A 22,149-nucleotide genomic window follows, 5' to 3' on the forward strand; every position below is an offset into this window, starting at 1 on the left:
TGCCTGACATAGCATATGTGCGTACTAGGTTTTGATATGTTTCTTTTCTAAATGTGCTGCTCTGAGCGTGACTCAGGGATGTGGGCTCACACAGCTCTGAGCAGGCGTGTGGCTTTCATGGGCTCATCCTTACCCTGTTGTACCAAGGCATCTCCGAGGCACGAAAATACCCTTTATTTAGCTTTGGAACAAATTACAGCCTGCTGTGTGGGGTTTGGTGGTGATGGTGCTGAGGGAATGCATTTCTTCTGCATTTTAATTGCTTTTCTTTTTCTCTGCCAAGAGAAGAAGGCAGAATCACCAACACAGAACAGGGACCTACCTCCTCTAACAAACTGGAGTGCAAACAGCAAAGAAAAAGAGTTTGTGGTGCCTTCTAGTACTTGTAAATTCAGCTTTCAACTTGCTAAGGCTGTGGTGTCCCCAGTAGAGGGCAGTACAGTCAAGATTTGGATACACACATACTAACAGGAATAATAGTAGCTGACTCTTGAATGAAGCTTACTCTGGGCAGCCCAGTGTGAAGGCCATCTCCTTCTAGCCTCACAGCCACCCTCCAGGTGGACAATGCTATGTAAGCCCAAGTCTGGATGCAGAACTGAGTCACAGAGGTTCAGTCACTTGCCAAGGTCACACACCCAGTAATGGTGGAACTGGGAACAAATCCCAGGTCGTCTGACCCCAAAGCCTGTGCTCACCTCTCTACCACACTGCCCCGAGATTGGGGCATAAAACACGGCCTCTGTCAGGTTAGCAAGCCGGAAGAAAGGCTGTGAGTGTGTGTGGACATGTCTAGAAAGAAAATAAAGTGAGAGCAGGAGCCTGGGAGGAGGAGAGGGAAGGGAAGATAATAGGAAGGGAGGGAAGGGAAGATAATAGGAAGGGAGGGAAGGGAAGATAATAGGAAGGGAGGGAAGGGAAGATAATAGGAAGGGAGGGAAGGGAAAAGGAGAAGAGAAGAGACTCTCATTATCTGCAACTGGTATTCTTAAAAAGACCACTCTTTTGGTTTCTCAGGATAGACTCTGCAGACATCTTAGAACTTGAACTTGGTAGTGAATGTGTTCTCCAGAAGTTATCCAATCAGGAAACTATGGAATTACCTCGAAATATCTGAGTCGCTAAGATGCATCTTCAGGCCTCACTGTGGTTAAGTGTCCACAATGAAAGAAAGAAAAGGCAACACAGAACATGAGTTACAACCACCATAAAATGGCAGTCTTTCGAGATTTGGAGCAGTTGACCAAAGTCACAAAGCTAGAAAATGACAAAACAGAGATGGACTCTACAAATTTGGAATCAGACAGATCTTCTCTGAATCTTTGGACCACGATTTATTATCTGTGTGATTCTGATGAGCTCCTTAACTTCTTTAAGCCTCAGTTTCCCCATTGCAAAGGGGGATTCTTGTGACTCCTTCATAGAGTGGGCGTGAGTAAAATAAAATAATGCCTGTAAAGTCTTTTGTATGCTACAAAAACTCAACCGAAGATATGATAATGAGCTCTAATCCTCATATCTGTTTACAAGGGGGTAGTTTCAGACCAAGCCTTGAAGTTACCATTGTCATATCAACAGAGCAGTTACCAGTGCCAAATCAATGGGACAGAAAAAGCAGGATCATATTTGGAAAAGAGCTTATGTACCTTCTTCTTAAAAAACAACAAAAGCAAATAACAAATCAGTTGCTGTTGAGTTGATTCCAGCTTATGGTGACCCCACGTGTGTCAGAGTAGAACTGTGCTCCCCAGGATTTTCAGTGGCTGTATCTTTCATAAGTCTATTGGAATCAACTCAATTGCAATGGGTTTAGTTTGGATCTCTCAGAAGCAGATCGCCAGGCCCTTCTTCCAAGGAGCCTCTGGGTGGACTTGAATGCCAACCTTTTGACTAGTAGCGAACTGTTTAATTAATTAGAGCCACCCTGGGACTCACTGCCCTCTTCTTAACTGGGGGATAAACCACCTTTCCCAATGTCAACAGATCTCTCCAAAATCTGAATGAACTCAGGGATCTGTTAGCGAGTAGAAGGGGTCAGGCATGATCCAGGCACTACCAAGCTGTAGAACATGTGATTCCAGTTGCTTAAATCCCTCCTTCCCATTCCAGGCTGGGAAGCAGCAGGAAAGTCGAGCCTACGTAGAGATATGTGTGTATGTGTGTATGTGTGTGGTGGGGTGAGTGGTGGTATAGGGGCTGTTGCTTTCACTGACTTTGCACCTTTAATCCAGCCTGACACACCCAAGGAAGAGTTGTCTGGTCTGGTTCTGGCAAAACTCTTATTCCCTCATAAGATGAAGGCATAAGCCAAGGAAAAGATCTCTGTCCGCCATATCTCCTCTTTGTTGCCTTTGCTGTGGTTGTGTGAGGATGTGATGCTTGGAAGCTCTGCAACCATTTTGGAGACCTGAGGGGAGCTCTGACGGCACTGAGCCTCTGTCCCACTGCCATGAATGGTCTAGTTACAGACTCTCCGACCTCAATCCCTCTATTTGTCAGACCTGCTAACCAAAGTCAATAGACTTGTCACACAGCCATGAGCAGCCCTTTGATGGTTTCCCATTGGATAAAGTGCAACCCTTTAATGCGGCTTCAAAGGTCGTGCAGGCCCTGGCTGCTCCCCATTCTGCAGTCCACTCCTCGCTGCCCTTGCCACCCCAGCGCTCACCAGTGGCCACTGCACTACAGTGTGGATTCTGCACAGGCCCATCCTCTGAAGCTCTCCAATCCCCTGCCAGGACCTGGCTAACTTCTCCTTACCTCTAGGAAACAGTGTAGACATCAACCTCTGGAAATCCTCCTCCAGCACCCTGGATGGAGGTAGCTGTTCCCCCTCTATTCTCCCCTGGCAGCCTGGATTTGATTCATCACAAAGCTGATTGTGCCGTCCTGAAACTGTCCACGTGTTCATCTCTCCTACTGCTCTGTAACCTCTCCAGGATAAGGACTATGCTTGTCTTGTTCCTTGCTCTATCCCCACAAGGCAATTTGCAACCCTGATTTGTTGCATAAATAATTGTAAGCAAGGTATAATTAGAAAATAACTAAGCTAGCAGGTGCTTTGGTCCTTACGGGAGAACGAATGGAAACGCAATTTTTGTGAACGAAGTCAAAAGGCTTCCACTTTCCCACGATTTCGGATCAAGGGGAGATGGGCTCGTTGGTCTCTCCTGTTGCGCACGTTGAAGGCCCAGGTACTGTAGAAGCCATCACCCATTAGTGCAGTCACCCATGGGCACCAGAACACATTACCTGATGGTTTTAATCATGCTGAGGCCCATTTCAACACAGCAGTGGGCGTGGTCCTGGCGGGGTTCAGGAAGTCCAGAAACGCAGTAGTAGCAGTCTCCCAGGATTTTAATGCGAAGGCAGTGATGCTCCTGGAAGGAACACAGTGGGAGAAGAAAGGACTGCGTCAGCAGATGGGTCGGTGCTTCGGGAAGTCTGGGGAAGAGAGGAGTGGGGTCAGGCGTCTGCACCTTGGGAACAGGGATGCCTATCCTTGAAACTCAGTTGTTCTACTGTCTTCCTAGGAAGTTCGGGGCGTGACTTAATGCTGGTTTGAAGGGGCAGTGAAGTCACTGAACAGCAGTGGATCTTGGGCTTGACATGTACAAGGCTCTATCTCGGCTCTGTCATGTCCTAGCTCTATGACCTGTACATCTATCACCTGGATGGGCCAGGCGAAAAGTAGGTATTCAATATGCACGCTGAAAGTGTCACCTGCTACTCTAACCTCCAGAGATGTCTTCCTTCTCAGAATGTGTCAACAATAAACACTTAAAAATATAGGATCACTTAAGGAAGCCCTATTATTTCAACTCTATTTTAAGTTCCTTCTCAACTAGGGAATTGGCACTTTAAGAAGAGAGGCTAACTATGTCCTAATCCTTTTATTCATTTACTAAGTCATATACTTGTTCATTGAAAAAAAAAATCAATTGTATATCTATGATAAGCCAAACCTTGTCCCTGGGTGTTGGGGACACAGAGCTGAGTAATGACAACTGCCACCATGCACCTGCATCATACACTGAGCACAGTCAATCTTCACAACAACCCTGTGAGGGTTTATTAGCCTCATTCCACAGGTGGTAAGTAGGACACAGTAGTTATTTTGGTGGAGTCGTAACCTTGAGGACACTGTTCTTGCAAATTCTCAAAGAGCTACAGGCACAAAGGAAATGGTGCATGCCTCTTTATTGGACTAGAAGTGGCTACATGTTGCAGGTTTTAGAGGAAGGAAAACTTGAGGAAGTGTAGCACAGGGGTTAAGAGCATTGGCTGAGGAGTCACACTGCACAGGATTAAATCCCAGGCCCCTCGCATCTTTGCTATGCATCTCTGGGTAATGCACATAACCTGTGAGCCTCAGTTGCCGCATCTGTAAAATGGGGATAATAGAGTCTGCCGCATTGTCTGGTTGTGAGGCTCCAATGATGTGATGCACGTGAAGGCTTAGTGCAGGGTCTGGCAGATGAGGTGCTAAGTCAGAGCTGCCTCTTGATGACTGGGACTCTTGTCCTTACTCATTTATATTTCTATCTGGGATCAGGGACAGGCTCTTGGTTGCCTTGGATGGATGAGCTAGAATGAATGACCGCTGAGGTTCCTTCTAGATCTGATGCCCTAGGAGTGTACGGTTCTATAGGTGGGGTGTTCTCTCCAAAGAGCAGGGTTCGAGGGTCAGAGGAGGGTGGCTGCCGACAGAAAGGGGCCACTGAGATGCCAGCAGTGTAGTCAATGTCCTTGTATTGCCAAGCTCGACAGCACTGTGCTGCTTTCATAATTGCATCAGGAGTTGGCCCATTATGTTTGGGTAACAAATGAATGAAATCACCCTCTCAATAAAAAACAAGTATCAGACAAGGCAAAGAGAATCAGAGCTGGCTCTGGTGCTTCCCGTCTGGACCATGTCTCCGGGGCCCTGCCAACCTTCCCCAATAGGCACAGATGCAATCTTCAGAACTCTGATGGCATCACTGCCTTCCCAGGGTTATTTTTAGAAGCTTGGTTTCTGTCTACTGGCTGCTTCAATGCAGCTAATTTTGCAATAGAGCTGAAGATGAGGTCAGATCAGGAAGGGAGACTCAAGACCTTAGGTTGCCTCTGCTAAGGCCTCTGGAGTTTCATGGCCAGAACAGAACTCAGAGATTGTCCTGACAGGAGTTAGTTTTGTTGATGGATTTCTGGTGTTCCCTCAGATAAATACAAAAATTTTATCCTCTGACAACCTCTCAGTCTCCCTGATTTTTTTTTTTTAAGTGAAGTCCATGGGAAAGTTATTTGTAAAAACAATCAAAGAGACTGAGGGACTATCAAAGGATATAATTTTTGTCTTTTGACAAGAAAGGACCAAAAATTCATCAACAATCAACAGTAACAGCTCAACTACCACCTACTATCCCCATCACTTTATGACAGAACATTTTTAACACCAAAAAAGCAGAAGACATATTTTTAGAATAAAAGAACGTTATTTATATTAAAAAGTCCCTGGGTGGTGCAAATGGTTAATGCACTCGGCTGCTAACTGAAAGGTTGAAGTTCAGAGTCCACACAGAAGTGCCTTGGAAGAAAAGCCTGGTGTTCTGCTTCTAAAAGATCCAAACTAAATCCATTGCCATTGAGTTGATTCCAACTTATGGTGGCCCATGTGCTACAGAACAGAACTGATCCATAGGGTTTTCTTGGCTGTAATCTTTACAAAAGCAGATCGCCACTTTCCTTCCATGGTGCTGCTGGGTGGGTTTGAACCACCAACCTTTAGGGTAGTAGCCAAACACAGACCGTTTGTGCCACCCAGGGACCTTACAGCGATTGAAAACCCTATGAACACAGTTCTACTCTAACACACACAGGGCCACCACGAGTTGGAATCGACTCGACGATAACTAGTTTATTTACACTAAATAAATTTACTTTTATAAAAATTCACTACATTGCTCTGATCTTTTTAATTTTTTAAATCTCACATCCACTAGTTAAAACGTCCTAATAATTGTTGTGAAGAAGCATTTGGGACCCTCTGACCTAATGCCTTTTTGTGATCTTGCAGATAAGAACACTCAGGCAGGGAGGCAGGGGCTGATTTCAATCAGCCATGTCATTTCATCTGCAAACGGTCTTCTGGGACAAGGCCTGCTGTCAGTGACTCAGGCTGATGGTAGCCTTTGCTGTCAAATAGCAGTGCTGTGCCAGGATCTGCTTCTCTCTTGGTGACAGGGAAGGATGAAGGGAAAGGATGTAACAAAAAAATGCCTTGGTCTAAGAATCAAGACATGTGTATTCTAGTCAAATGTACCAGCCGTTTGACCTTGGATAAGTCATTGAAGTGTGCTGGATTTCAGTTCCCCAACTGTGACAACTGTTAAAATAATCAACATTATCTTTAAGACGTAACAGTAAACTTGGCCATCAACACTAACCTCTGGAAGTAGCTGTCTCAGTGTTCAATGTGCTGCTCCTTACCTTTTCTCCTTTGAGCCTCACAATAAGCCTGAACCAGACAGGGCGGGTAGGATTTACATCTGTTTTGTAGATATGAAAACTGTGGCACAGGAAGCATACATGCCTTACCCAGGATCTGCTGGCTACAAGTAATCATCTGGACCAGATGTGATTCTCACCAACTCCCACAATGACCTTCCCATGAAAACAGAGGTGAAAGCACTTTGGAAAAACGTTTAAGTGGAGAAAGCAGCCAATTTTTATCGAGCACATACTATGTGTCTGGCTCTGTGAAATGCGTTATATGGGTCTCATGCGGTCTTCATGACCACCTTCTGAGTTGTGTGCATTTTACAGGTGAGGAAAGGCAGGCTTAAAGGAGTGAAAGTCACAGCAAGTCAGGGGGAGAAATCAAATTCAAATCCATGTTGATCTGATTTTGGGGCTTCATAATCTTTTCTCTATAAAACTGCAAGAATTATGGAAAGTCCAGAATGGTAGAGCTCCTGGAAAAAATGTGTTTTGGAAGGAGACTGGGTACAATGGTTTGTTAGTTTCTGGAGAAGCAGAAACTGAACAATGTGATAAAGATGTTCATATCCAGGGTCCATTTTTCTTGTTGACATAAGGAGAAGTCAGCAAGCTCCTTGAAAACTGTTGGCCTAGAATAAATGGTTGTTGTTGTGTGCCATCGAGTCAATTCCAACTCGCAGAGATCCCATGTGGCAGTGTAGAACTGTTCCCTAGGGTTTTCCTGGCTGTAATCTTTACAAGAACAGATCACGAGCCTCTGGGGGGGGTGGTGGTTCAATTACCCGAACACTTAACCATTGTGCCACCAGAGCTCCTTAGAATAAATGGTATATATTTATATACATACCTGGTGGCGTAGTGGTTAAGAGCTATGGCTGCTCACCAAAAGGTCGGCAGTTCAAATCCACTAGGTGCTCCTTGGAAACCCTGTGGGGCAGTTCTACTCTGTCCTATAAGGTTGCTATGAGTCAGAACCGACTCGAAGGCAATGAGTTTGATTTGGTTTATATATATATACTTTAATAAAGGCTTGTCTTCTGTCTTATCCATCAAGTTCTGTTAATTGCAGACACATCTTTCTGATCAAATCCTGTGAGCTGTCAGATGATTTGGCAGTAATATCCAAGCAACTTCTTCCTACCAGAAACTTCTTTGAAAAGTTCATATTAAGGAAGCCAGACTGCTTGGAAAAAGATATTTAAAAAGAAAAATAAAGTGGGGTAAGGGTCATCTTGCAAATTTTATCAAGTTAAGCTTATTATAATCCTTTTCCTCCCATATTGATGGCTTTCACATTATAAAAATTTTGGCAAAATCCATAGTTTATAAAGCTGTATATGAAGATAAAACCCATTGCTGTTGAGTCAATTCTGACTCATAGCTACCTTACAGGACAGAGTACAATTGCCCCATAAGGTCTCCAAGGCTGTAAATCTTGGAAACAGACTGCCATATCTTTCTGCTGTGGAGGAGATGGCAGGTATGAACCGCCAACCTTTCGGTTAGCAGCCGAGTGCTTAACCCCTGCACCACCCAGGGCTCTTCATATAGAGAGATAGTAGATAAAAATTATGAGTAGTCCACTCTAAAACATAGGGTGACAGTGGTATTCCTCTGTAACTTGTGTGGCTTTAAGACTAGTGTTGAGTGTTTTGATAGCCAGCATCCATCTCCTTTGACTTCTTCTCTAGGTTAGCTCTGATCAAGCCAGCTGAAAAAGGAAGGTAGTGTCTTGTTGGCTAGAAACAAGCTTTTAACAAAATGGCGGCAGGATGGCCCAGCAGATGACTGGTTCTTGAGAATAGGCTAATTCCTTCCAGATGGCTGGGGTTGGCCAGGAAACTACAGGCAGCCACCACTGCATGCACAAGCACTGAGGCTTCGATGGCACCTGGCCACATGCAGGGGACATAATGATGAGGAATGAAATGCAGATACAAAAGACTGTGGTTTGATTGTCGCTCTTCTAGCTGTCTCTTAACTGGGAACATTACTCTGACAAGTCTTCCATCCCATGGCCTGTAAATAACTAACATCAGTCCCCAGAGTGCCTGAGGGTCAGGGGTCCATGCCCAGAGACAGGACGCAGAACAGTAACAACAACGCAGGGGATGAAGCTGAGTCCTTTTCCTCCCTAATTCCACATGCAGCCCCTCACTCCTGCCAACGACTAGAAGAGAATGAAATTCAACTCACATGGGCCAGGCGATCAAATCTGGCGAAGAGCTCGTTGAGCATCCTGACCAGCTCCTGAGCGGACAAGGTCGTGGAGAGGTTGGTAAATCCTTTAACATCTGCAAAAAGAATACTAAACAACAGGGAAGGGGGTGGGGGTGGGGGTGGGGAGAAAGTGTATTAACATTTTAGTTCCTCTGGGAGACACATCACACCATCTAAATAAACCAGTCCTCTCTGTGCTCTGAGACTTTCCCTCTCCCTCCCACGGGAGTCAGGAGGAACGCCTAGGCATTTAACAAATACCTCAGCAGAGAATGAGTCCGCTAAGGAGTTCAGGAAGGACAAGAGACAAGAGAAAGTCCTTCTTCCTATGCAGGGGTATGGAGTGTGGACCACACAAACAACCCCAAAGAGAATGTGTCACTATGAACAGATCAATTTATTGTGAAAAGCAGATTGAAACGTGATGAAGTATCTGTATTTTCACAATGAGCAGCAACACAAATGCCACAAATACAGAGCAAAATAAGCACGGGGGGAAAGGGAAAGAAAACCTCATTCTCGCGAGGCCAATGATATATGTTGTTGTGTGCTGTCGAGTCGATTCCCACTCATAGTGACCCTGTAGGACAGAGTAGAACTGCACCATAGGGTTTCCTAGGCTGTAACCATCATAGGAGCAGATCACCAGGTCTTTTCTCCTTCAGAGCGGCTGGTGGGTTCGAACCGCCAACCTTTCAGTCAGCAGCAGAGGCCTTAACCAGAGCGCCACCAGGGCTACTCCAGTGATATATACTCTAGCCCAAATGGCAGGCAAATAGAGTTAGGCATTTTTTCCAGAAATTACCAGAATCGATGGCAAAGTTGGGAGACCTCAGGCAGAATAATCACACGCATTCACCAGGGATTTCAGTTAGGTGAGGACTAATTCTATGCTGGAGGCTTGGTATAAAAACCTTTTGCCATTGAGTGGATTCTGACTTATGGTGACCCCATGAGTTACAAAGTAGAACTGCTCCATAGGGTTTTCTTGGCTGATCATCTTTACGGAAGCAGATCGCTAGGATTTTCTTCCACAGAGCTGCTTGGGTGGACTTGAACCTCTAACCTTCAGGCTAGTAGTTAAGTGCAAACTGTTTGTGCCACCTAGAGGCCTGGCTTGGCATAAGGGAAGAGAAAAGTAAGGGAAGCAGCAGTTCTCAAAAGTCTTCTAAAACCCAGGTACGCTATGAGCACTGTCTTCATCACTCTTTCTAGTGAAGTGATGGAGCAGGCATTGTCCTCTTCATTATGGAGATGAAGAAACTGAGGCTCAGGGAAGCAAGGGGACTTGCTTAATGTTCCACGGTTAGCATGTAGTAGAGCTGGGATGCCTACCTGACGGATCTGCACTGCTCCGTGCCACCTTATCACACCTCCCCAGGGACTGATGCCTACTCTACTCTTTCTAACAATTGAATGCAGAGACTCTTGGGGCCCAAGGGAATGGTACAGCCATCAAATGCAGAGGGCTTTTTCCCTGAGTCATCCACTGACCGAGAATATCAGCAGGGGACAGTTGAGTGAGGAAGGTATAAATTATTGAGTTAAAATAATTGAGATTGGGGAGGGGTATTTGTTAAAGCAGCCAGCATTACCCTAATACAAAAAGTGTCTTAAAAAGCTAGAGAAAAAAAAAAAAAAAAAAGGAAAGAGAAATAGAATTGGGCAGATGGAATGGGAAGACCAAATGGGAAAATCAACTTGACCAAGAGTCCAAAATTTTTGTCCGTTTCAAAGAGCTCAGTTTTTGAGTCGGGAAACCAAGGCCCAGAAAGATGAATGGTTTAGCCAAAGTCCTACAGCGATGGTTCCTGGAGAAGGTTCTGGATGAGAACCTGCCCTGCTGGCTCCCAGTCCACGTGGACACACGAATCCCCCAGCCATAGTGCCTCTTTGCTGATGGGAGATAATTAATTGTGTGAAATATAATAAAGACTTAGAAATGTACAGCAGACTGTGTTTAGGAAAGGGCCACATCATTTGTACAGTCCAAACAGAGCGAAGAAGGATAAACCAGGTGGGTTGCTATCAAGTAGGTGAAGAGTTTGGAAATGATTTCAAACATGCTCCAAACACCACAGTGGGTTTGCTTTGGGGTCTGGGAAGGGGGGGCTATGGACCCTCCTCCTCTGCCTTTTTCATTTCTGGTCTTATTTTAGCACCCAGCAGCCTAGCAGTGGGCAGGAGAGGCCCTCCGCCCTGTGTTGTTTTCATCTTCTCAATACCTGCAGGAGCTGTTGGCTTCTTGCCACTGCTGCTGCTGTGAACAGCCAGGGGGGAGAGGCCGGTGCAACAGCGGGGTTCTGTGTGCGTTCTTCTGCCCTGGAAAGGACTCACATCCTCAAGGATAGTGAGAAATGTTGGGCAGTAAACTAAATTTCAATTGAGCGTGGTGTGAACTTTTGGAGAAGGGTCTCGAGTGTAAAAACTCAGTTTGATGATTTAAAATAAATGGAAGGGGTTGAGGGAGAGGAGAAGTAACTTTGGTTGTTCAGAACTAAGGGAAGCACTGAAAACTGATTAGAGCAGAAAGGAAGCCAAACGTGGTGGTTATTGAACTTAAGGCTTCTGAGAATTTTGGTGAGGGTGGGTAGACTTGTTTTGTTTTCTTTTTTAGGGTGGTTAACACCCACTCCCCCCTTCTCCATGGTGACAGGCACTTTCATAATATGGATACATGTAGATATATGTATGTATATGTATGTTGTTGGTGTTGTTAGGTGCTTTCCAGATTATTTTTGACTCATAGAAATCCCATGTGACAGAGTAGAACTGCCCCATAGGGATTTCATGGCTATAATCTTTATGGGAGCAGATTGCTCTTTCTCCCACAGAGCCACTGGGTGGGTTGAATTGCCAGCCTTTTGGTTAGCAGCCAAACACTTAACTGTTGCACCACCAGGGCTCCATATATATGTATCTACATGAATATACATATACATATATGTGCATATATATGTTGATTTTGCTGTTGTTAAGTGCCGTCGAGTTGGTTCCGACTCATGGTGACTCTAGGTACAACAGAATGAAACACTGCCCGAGCCTGCACTATCATCACCATCATTGCTATGTTTGAGCCCATTGTTGCAGCCACTGTGTCAATCCATCTCATTGAGGGTCTTCCTCTTTTTCACTAACCCTCTGCTTTACCAAGCATGATGTTCTTTTCCAGGGACTGGTCCCTCCTGATAGCATATACAAAGTACGTGAGATGAGGTCTTGCCATCCTTGCTTCTAAGGAGCATTCTGGCTGTACTTCTTCCAAGACAGATTTATTCTTTCTTTTGGCAGTCCAAGGTATATTCAGTATACTTCGCCAACACCACCATTCAAAGGCATCATTTCTTCTTCAGTCTTCCTTATTCATTGTCCAGCTTTCACATGCAAATGAGTTGGTGTTGTTGTTAGGTGCCATTGAGTCAGTTCTGACGCATAGCAACACTATGTACAACAGAATAAAATACTGCCCAGTTCTGTACCATCCTCACAATCATTGCTATGTTTGAGCCCATTGTTCCCAGCCCCTGTGTCAATCCATCTTGTTGAGGGTCTTCCTCTTTTTGCTGATCCTCTACCTTACCAAGCATGATGTCTTTCAGGGACTGGTCCCTCCTGATAACATGTCCAAAGTAAGTGAGGTGAAGTTTTGCCATCCTTGCCTCCACGGAGCACTCTGGCTGTACTTCTCCCAAGTATAGCCAGAGTGCTCCTTGTTGGTTCTTCTGGCAGTCCGTTCAATTTTCTTAGCCAGTACCATAATTCAAAGGCATCAATTCTTCTTCGGTCTTCCTTATTCATTGCCCAGGTTTCGCATGCATATGAAGCAACTGAAAATATCATGGCTTGCGTCAGGTGCACCTTAGTCCTCAAAGTGACATCTTTGCTTTTCAATGTTTTAGAGGTCTTTTGCAGCAGATTTGCCTAATGCGATATGTAGATTGATTTCTTGACCATGGGTGTTGAATGTGAATCTAAGTAAAACGAAATCCTTGACAACTTCAATCTTTTCTCCGTTTATCACAATGTTACTTATTGGTCCAGTTGTGAGGATTTTTGTTTTCTTTATGTTGTGGTGTAATCCATACTGCAGGCTGTACTCTTTGATCTTCATTAGTAAGTGCTTCAAGTCCTCTTCCCTTGCAGTAAGCAAGATTGTGTCATGCGCATATGGTAGATTGTTGAGTCATCTGCAGTCCTGACGCCATGTTCTTCTTCATATGGTCCAGCTTCTCAGATTATTTGCTCAGCATACAGATTCAATAAGTATGGTGAAAGGGTACAACCCTGATGCACATCTTTCCTGATTTTAAACCAGGCATATCCCCTTGTTCTGTTTGAATGAGTGCCTCCTTCTCTACGTACAGCTTCTTCATGAGCATAATTAAGTGTTCTGGAATTCCCATTCTTTGCAATGTTGTCCATAATTTGTTATGACCTACGCAGTCAAATGCCTTTGCATAGCAATGAAACACAGGTAAACATCCTTCTGGTATTCTCTGCTTCCAGCCAAGAACCCTCTGACATCAGCAATGATATTCCTCATTCCATGTCCTCCTCTGAATCTGGCTTGAATTTCTGGCAGCTCCCTGTTGATGTACTGCTGCAACCGTTTTTGAATTATCTTCAGCAAAATTTTATTTGTGTGTGATACTAATGATATCATTGTATAATTTCCACATTCTGTTGGATCTTCTTTCTTTGGGATGGGCACAAATATGGAACTCTTCCAGTCAGTTGGCCAGGTATCTATCTTCCACATTTCTTGGCATAGTTGAGTGAGCACCTCCAGCGCTGCATCTGTTTGCTGAAACATCTCAGTTGGTCTTCTGTCAATTCCCTGAAGACTCGTTTTTCACCGATGCCTTCAGTGCAGCTTGGACTTCTTCCTTCAGTACCGTTGGTTCTTTTTACATTTTACTTATTATTATTATTTTTTATTGTGCTTTAGGTGAAAGTTTATAAAGCAAATTATTTTCTCAGTACCATTGGTTCTTAATCATATGCTATCTCCTGAAATGGTTGAACGTTGACCAATTCTTTTTAGTACAGTGACTCTTGTATTCTTTCCATCTTCTTTTGATGCTTCCTGCATCATTCAATATTTTGCCCTTCAATATTCTATCCTTCAATATTGCACCTTGAGGTTGGAGTTTTTTCTTCAGTTCTTTCAGCTTGAGAAATGCCTAACATGTTCTTTCCTTTCAGTTTTCTTACTCCAGGTCTTTGCACATGTCACTATAATACTTTGTCTTTTCAAGCTGCCCTTTGAAATCTTCTGTTTAGCTCTTTTATTTTATCATTTCTTCTGTTCGCTTTAGCTACTCTACATTAAAGAGCAAGCTTCAAAGTCTCTTCTGACATCCATTTTGGTCTTTTCTTTCTTTCCTGTCTTTTTAATGACCTTTTTCTTTCTTCATGTGTCATATCCTTGATGTCATCCCACAACTCGTCTGGTCTTTGGTCATTGTGTGCAATGTGTGCAATCTATTCTTGATATGGCCTCTCAATTCAGGTGAGATATACTGATGGTTGTACTTTGGCTCTCATGGACTTGTTTTAATTTTCTTCAGCTTCAGCTTGAACTTGCATACGAGTACTGATGGTCTGTTCCACAGTCTGCCCCTGGCCTTGTTCTGACTGATGATATTGAGCTTCTCCATCGATCTCTGGTGTCATTTCTATCATCAAGGCCATATTTTCCAAGATGCATATATTTATATGTGCGTGTTTGTGTGTATATTAGTCCCTGGGTGGTACAAATGGTTAATGTGCTGCCAATTGCTTTTGGAGCAGAATTCTATTCTGCAACACATGGAGTTGACATGAGTCAGAATCCACTCAATAGCACTGCATATATATATACATGCATACACATATATTTTTGTTGTATATATTGTATATATATATTTCTTGTTGCTGTTGTTAAGTGCCATCGAGTCAGTTTTCAACTCATAGTGACCCCATGGGACAGAGTAAAACTGCTCCATAGGGTTTTCTTGGCTGTAATCTTTACGGAAGCAGATCGCTAGTTCTTTCTCATTCAGAGGGGCTGGGTCAGTTCAAACAGCCAAGCCTTCCACTGGTAGTCAAGCACTTAACCGTTGCACCACCATTTCCTTCCAATGTGTTCCTTCAATTTCTGCTCTCTCTGTACTGGCCTTGATCATCGGGCCTTATTGCTGCCAGGGAAGCAATATGGAAAACCAACTCTCATTCTCTGCACGTACCACCCCTCTGCCTTCACTTGTGCTGATCTCTCGGCCCAGGATTCATGCCCTCATCTTTTGTCACTTGGCTGACTCAATCTCAAATGAGTTCACGTCTTCCAGGAAGGTTTTCCTCTTTCTGTGATTTCTTATCACCCTTTGCCTACCTTGATAATAGAGCCCCCTTCCCTCCCCTTGCCAAAAAAAAAAAAAAAAAGAAAAGAAAAAGCCTACCCATTGCCTTTGAGTTGATTTCAACTTATGGGGACCCCATGTGTGTCAGAGCAGAACTGGGCTCCACAGGGTTTTCAGTGGCTGATTCTTCAGAAGTAGATCATCAGGCATTTCTCCAAGTTGCCTCTGAGTGGACTCAGACCTTCAACATCTTGGTTAGCAGCCAAGTGCATTAACCTTTTGCTCCACTCAGGGACTCCATAGGTATTAATTGCTCTACAAGTGATATTGATGACTTCCTATTTTCTATGGGACCAGTTCCTAGATCCGAGGTGTGTCTCCTATTGAAGTTGCTGTTTGACAAGAGGCTGCTTTACAAACTCAAGCATCTAAATCAGTGTTGTTGAAGGGGGCCAAGTCTTAGACAAGACCGCAAGGATGACTTAGACTGACATGCCTGCTAAAGGGTTGTGTCAGAATCATAAGTGTCCCTGCAAGCCAGGCATAGAACACATAGAGATACTGGTAAAAGGGAAAATTTGTTCTTCTCTCCTCCAAAGTTAGAAAGAAAGAAACTAAGCATGAACATTTTCCATTTTTAGAGTTGCTCAACATATGGACTTTCCCCCGTTCTTGGGAAATTTCCACTTTATCTTATTTGGTAGGAGGGAAATACAACCTTCTACTGTACAAGTGGAGGCTCTGGGTGGTGCAAATGATTAATGTGCTCCCTGCCAACTGAAAAGTTGGTGGTTCAAGTCCATTCAGAAATGCCTCAAAAGAAAGGTCTGGAGATTTACTTCTGAAAAATCAGTCATTGAAAACCCTATGGAGCACAGTTCTACTCGGACACACGTGGGTTGTGAGATGTTGGAATTGACTCAGTGGCAACTGATCTTTTTTACTGTGCAAGCTGAAAATGTTAGCGACTACTAGCAAATGACTGGGCTCAGGCAACCAGACACGACTGCCCCAGCTTTAAATTGAGATGCAAAGAGGCAGGGGGTGCAGAAAATGGGGGCCAGGCAAAGGCAGTAACATCCAGTTTCTGGGGCTGCAGGGGCAACTGCAGTGGACAGGGAGTTGGTGACACAAGCAATGGCATCTTAAGAGACAGGACAGCAGTGTCCTCTCATGTGATGTTGGCTATGCTTCTGGCTCTGTATCCTTGATCATTCCAGACCATGTCCCAGGCATGATTTCAATCTTTCCCAGTTATTCTGTCATCTGCCGTACAGCCTTTTGATATATTTTTTTCCTTTAAATCAGCCAGAATTGAATTCTTTTGCTTGCAGCTAAGAAACATGTTTGAAACAACTTAGGATATGCTGATGCTATTCTTATCTCTGGTCTATGCTTTGTATATAACTTGACTCATATAATATTTATAAAACCCTGCAAGATGGCTATTAACATAGGATCCTTAGACTTAGGTAAGTAAACTGTCCAAGGCCACACAAAGGAAGAGGCAGAATTGGGATTCTAAAGCTGTTCTCCCTCACTATGGAGTGCACCCTCTGACTTTCAGTACACCACGCTGTCTAACCCAGGGCTAAGCACGGATTGCACTGATAGATAAATGGACTGATGAAAGGAGGATGGATGGACGGATGGATGGATGAGTGGATAGATGGATGAATGGATGGGTGGATGGACAGATGGATGGATGATTGACTAAATAAATGTTTGCAGAGGAAAAAGAGGGAGCACTTCTTTTGTCTTGTTTTAAAGACACTTATGAGGAATAGAAGGGAGGAGATCTATGTGCTCAGCCCTGAGGCCTCCAGATCACATTCTGGGATTATTTTTCCAATCATTGTCTAAAAGACTTTTGCTTTTCCCACTCAAAATGTAAAGGCAAGCAAGTTTACTGCAGGGGAGCCAGGCGATAAGTCAACTGACAAATCTAATTGCATTCTTCTGACATTCTTCTCGAGCCTCTATTTGGAAATGTAGAGCTCTGTGATGAATAAGCACTAATTAATGAATTAATCAACCACGTGAAGGAAGGCACTGACATTCAGGCAGACAGAGTCATGGCAGAGAGAGAAGAGCTGTCAGGCACACACGGATCCCATGGAGACCTCTTTTATTTCATCATTTCTTCTGTTCGCTTTAGCTACTCTACGTTAAAGAGAAAGCTTCAAAGTTTCTTCTGACATACATTTTGCTCTCTCACCTGACATTCTCGTAGCGGTGGATGTAGATCCGGTGGAACTGATGCTGCAGGTGCTCGTCTTCCACGTTGGTCATGTCGTTGATCATTTCCAGGACGACAAACCTGGGGAGCACGGACAGCACAAGCCGCTCCTGGAATGAAGCAATACAGAGGGACAGTCTGGTTAGGCTGACCAGTGACGCTCAGATTAGTGAGTGGAGGGTATAGACATCATAGTTAACGTTGCTGCACTTCTTGAGGAACTGCTTATTTTGTGCCATTACAGGACCATGACAAATATTTATTGAGTCCTTGCTATCTGCCAGGCACTGTGCTGGTTGTTGAGTAAACAGTGATGAACACAGTGGATGGCCCCTACCGTTGTGGAGCTTAGATCCTAATAGGGGAGACAGACATTAAGTATTACACACCTGAACACAGCCACACACAAATGCCATGCAATAACAGATCATGATGAGAGAATATGATGGTTGACGATGTGATTCAAATCAGAGATCAGGAATGCCCTTTGTGAGGAACTGATGTTTAAACCGAGACCTGAATGTTTGGAATGGGCTAGTCCTGGGTAGTGGAAGAGAGCTCCAGGAAGAGGAAATCACAAGTGCAAATGCCCTGAGGCAAGAAACAGCAATGGTGTGGCTGAAGAGTAGTAACGGGGGTGGTGGTGGTAATATGAGATGAGGTTGGAAGTGTATACAGATCTTACAGGCCGGTAGATGTTTGCATTTAATTCCAACTGCAACTGGAAGCCACTACATGGTACTAAGCAGAGGAGTGACATGAACTGATTTACATTTTAAAAGATATTCTGACTGTGGTTTGGAGAATGAATTGTGGGAAGGGAGTCAATGATAGAGACAGGGACATCAGTTGGGAAACTCCTGCAGCGGTCTAGCAAGAGATGATGGTGGAGATAAGATCCACAGGATTGGCAATCTACTGGATATGGCAGGAGGGAAAGAGGGCGTAACCAAGGTGGTGGTTGACTGAGTGAGTGTCCTACCATGGGACCATCAGAAAGAACCAAGCTTAGGAGGCATTAAGTCTGTGTCAAAGAGAGGAGGAAATGAAACCCATGCAGCAAGTAGGGACTTAACACTTTAGAGTAATGTTCTTTCCATTGTGATCAGCACGGTAGATACAAATACCAGAACTGGTGCACTAGCAAGGTGAACTGAGTCCTAAAAAGGCCACATGTGGTGAAAACTAGATAAGAACCTGGCTTCTTCCACATGGTTTGCCATGGTGTAGAACTGAGTTTTAAGACAGTTCCAGTTTTCTAGGCATCACAGTTTCTCATATCTTCATAGATATTGAGGATTTTAAACATTCCCATCGTTCTTTCTTTCATTTGTTCCTTGGAAAACTTTGGAAGATAAGCAGGCAGGACTAATCATCTTCATTTAATGGACAGACTGAGTCTAAACCCATTGCCGTTGTGTCGACTCCGACTCCTAGTGACCCTATACGACAGAGTAGAACCACCCCATAGGGTTTCCAAGGAGCAGCTGGTGAGTTCGAACTGCTGACCTTCTGGTTAACAGCCGAGTTCTTAGCCACCAAGCCTCCAGACTGAGTCTAGGAGATATCAAATTACTTGTACAACCTGAACTGTTACTAAGTGGCAGAGCCAGGACTCACACCCTTACCTCTTTATTCCCTGGTGGAAATCTTGGTGAGATGGGAGAAGCCCTGGCTTTCTAGTCTAACACGAGTTTGGATCGCATCTCCATCACTTAATGGTAATGTAGCAGGAGGCAAGTCACTTCACCTCTCTGGGCGTTAGTTCCTTAATTTGGCAAATGGAAATAATATCGTCTACTTCACAGGGTTGCTGTGAGAATTCAGTGAAATAAACTATGCAAGGGGGATGACATTAACTCCCTCTTCCGTCCTCTTTCCTCTACTTACGCCTTAATGAAGTGCTCACTGAGCTTAGTATGATGAGCTTTTCTTCTCTCAAAAGGAGTCCCATCATGGGAATCTGAGGGCAGTGCTTCTCACAGATGTCCCCGCATCATGTCCATTCTGTGTCTATTAGTGCTATTTGTCAACCTCTCAGGTACTTGTGACCGTCTTCATGCAATCTCTGCTGAACTGGAGTAGATACTAATCGTGGCTTTGAGTGGTGCAAGTGCTCTGCTGGTGGCTGAAGACATTTAAGTAAGCTGTGGCACTCTGGACTGACCGTCTGAGCAAGGCAATGCCACTGTGGACTCGGTGTAGAGTACAAGGTTCACTCACACCCCCAGGACTCCAGGATCAGCTTGTAAAAGCATCTAATTGTGAATCATGCTTTCGCTAATGTTGGACTGGAGAGATGTCTAAGACCTTGCGAGGCAGGAGTGGAGGGCTTAGGTTAGGAAGAGAATGACACAGAGATTAAGACGGTGGTGACACAAAAAAACCCCAAACCAAACCAGTTGCTGTTGAGTCGACTCTGACTCATGGCACCCCCATGCGTGTTAGAGTAGAACTGTGCCCCATTGAGTTTTCTATGGCTGATTTTTCAGAAGTAGATCTTCAGGCCTTCTTTCCAAGGTGCCTCTGGGTAGACTTGAACCACCAACCCTTTGGTTAGCGGCCGAGTGCATTAACCACTTGCACCACCCAGGGATTCCTGGTAAGTAGTAGGCTCTAAATAAATACTTCCTAAACAAAGCAGTGAACAAACAGACGTCTCCAGCTCATAACTTGTCCCTGACAGTGGCCAGCACAGTCCCTGGTATGAGATGTTTCCAAATTATTTGGTAACTACAGTCTTTAGATGGGAATGCACACTCAATCGTCAAGAACCATGTCATCAAGGCGTCCATGGGAGATTTGAGAAAAAAAATTAACAGTAAAATTCTCCAGCCCCCAGACTTGCCAGCCTTCAGCCAGCTGTGCTAGGGGCGGCTACCCCAGCAACTCCATTTATAAGCCATTTTCTGCAAGACGCTGGGAGTTTTCCTGGAATCTGCTTATAAAAGTCCATTTTCAACACTTTTGTTTCACTCAGATTTGTTCGCTGCTTGAGAAACATCATTTAAATCCCCTGAGACACAATCTGAAAGAAAATGGGAAGGTTTGCGCCTTAATATAATTTCCCAACTCCTGCTGAGGCACACCGTATGATTTCCCAGCTTTGGATCAGAAGTACAAGACTCTCTCCTGGAGCCAGACGGTGGCCCTGGGTGGCCTTTGAGGCCCCATTCTGCACATCTTTTTCTCCCTGTGTTTTTCCTATTTGCATGAAAAGAGACTCTGGGTTTATTCAAAGTCCATCTGCGGCTCCTGTCTGGATTCTCCTCTCCTGTCACATAACATATTCTGTGGCATCCAAATGGTTTCATGGGCATCCACTGCTATGGTACACCTCGAGAGGAAGTCAAGGTGAAAACAGTGAGAGATGCAAGATCTTTATTTTATGCAAATATCTCTAGTGGGGAAGGAAAAGCAAGCAGGGCAGACCTGTGATGCAGGCAGCACTTGTGGGCTGACCCCTAGCAATAACTTCTGAGTGGCTTCAAGAAGGACTCGCCAGTCTTCAGCTTCTTCAACCCTCACTCTGCCCCTTCCAACCTCTGTGACTTGGGACTTAACCTCTTAACCTCTCTCTACCCCCATTTCCCCATCTGTAAATTAGAGCTGATAATGATAGCATCTACTTGTTAGGGTTGCTGTGGGGTTAAATGAGTTTATATTTGTAAAAGACTTAGATGGTGCCTAGCACATTGTAACCACAGCCCAAGCGTTTGTTAAATTCCCTGGCGAGCCTGATCTATTTTAGGTACTGTTAGAAAAGAGAGAACTGTAATTGTGTATTGGTGCTAAAGCTTACTGAGCTTTTAGAGTAGGGATATGACACCAGAAACATGGGGGAAAATAACAGACATAACACGTGAAAGGCAATTGTGCTACACAGTGAAAAATTTTGTTGTTGTCCATTCTGACTCATAGCGACCCTAAGTACAACAGAACGAAACACTGCCTAGTCCTGTGCCATCCTCACAATTGTTGCTGTGTTTGAGCCCATTGTTGCAGCCACTGTGTCAATCCATCTCACTGAGGGTCTTCCTTTTTTCCCTGACCCTCTACTTTACCAAGCACGATGTCCTTTAGTCACGCTTTTAATTTAAGACTTCAAAAAAAAATTTTGTGGTCACACCTTGTCTCTGGCATTTGAGTTTATATCTTAAATGGCTTTTATGGAATTCTCCCCCAGAACTGTTTCTGCAAGTGTGTACACATTGTGCTGAAGATGTTTAATTGGCTTCTAATAGCATGTTCCATTTCTGCCTTTTAGACTACATCATTAAGGCAGCTAATGATTGGGAAAATACCCACGGCTACTTGTTCCTGCTCTCAAATCCCAGGAGCTTTGATTCTGCTCAGATATGCTAAGACTAAAGTGTCGCAGAGCTGGGAAGGCTTGAGTTGAATCCTGGCTGAGCTGAGCAACTGACTCACTCTATGACACCGATAATTTACAAGATCTCTTTGAACCTCAGTTGCTTCATCTATAAAATGGGAATAATAACACTGCCTCACAGGACTGTTGTGAAGACTAAATGACAAACCATCTATAAACCCCCTTATATAGATCCTGGTACATATTGAGTGCTTATTAAGTAGCAGCAATCAATAGATGTGTAGTAATTCATCCCAGCAGCCAACTCATTGGCCTTGACCTGCATTATTCCGTATCTACATCCCATGATGCCCCATGTATCTGTCAGTTTGTCATACTGTGGGGGCAGGGTCATACAGCAGGGTCACCCATGGAGGACAAGTTTCAGCTGAGTTTCCAGACTAAGACCGACTAGGGAGAAGGACCTGATGATCTACTTCTGAAAAGAATTAGCCAGTGAAAACCTTATGAATAACAGCAGAACATTGTCTGAT

The 22,149-nt window shown here is 44.3% G+C and overlaps 1 protein-coding gene across 2 annotated transcripts in view; it reads right to left on the reverse strand.

Moving 5' to 3' along the window:
- ADCY8 (adenylate cyclase 8) overlaps positions 1–22,149 on the reverse strand; it is a 217,410-nt gene that overhangs the window by 115,039 nt on the left and 80,222 nt on the right. For both annotated transcript variants that reach the window (XM_004373008.1, XM_012554538.1), the window contains exons 3-5: positions 17,263–17,393; positions 8,680–8,791; positions 3,253–3,380 (exon numbers count right to left, since the gene is read on the reverse strand). In XM_004373008.1, the coding sequence (XP_004373065.1) occupies positions 3,253–3,380; positions 8,680–8,791; positions 17,263–17,393 (371 nt within the window). The remainder of the gene's footprint in view (positions 1–3,252; positions 3,381–8,679; positions 8,792–17,262; positions 17,394–22,149) is intronic.

Source organism: Trichechus manatus, unplaced genomic scaffold (assembly GCF_000243295.1).
Source record: "Trichechus manatus latirostris isolate Lorelei unplaced genomic scaffold, TriManLat1.0 scaffold00022, whole genome shotgun sequence".
NCBI classification, from domain to species: domain Eukaryota; kingdom Metazoa; phylum Chordata; class Mammalia; order Sirenia; family Trichechidae; genus Trichechus; species Trichechus manatus.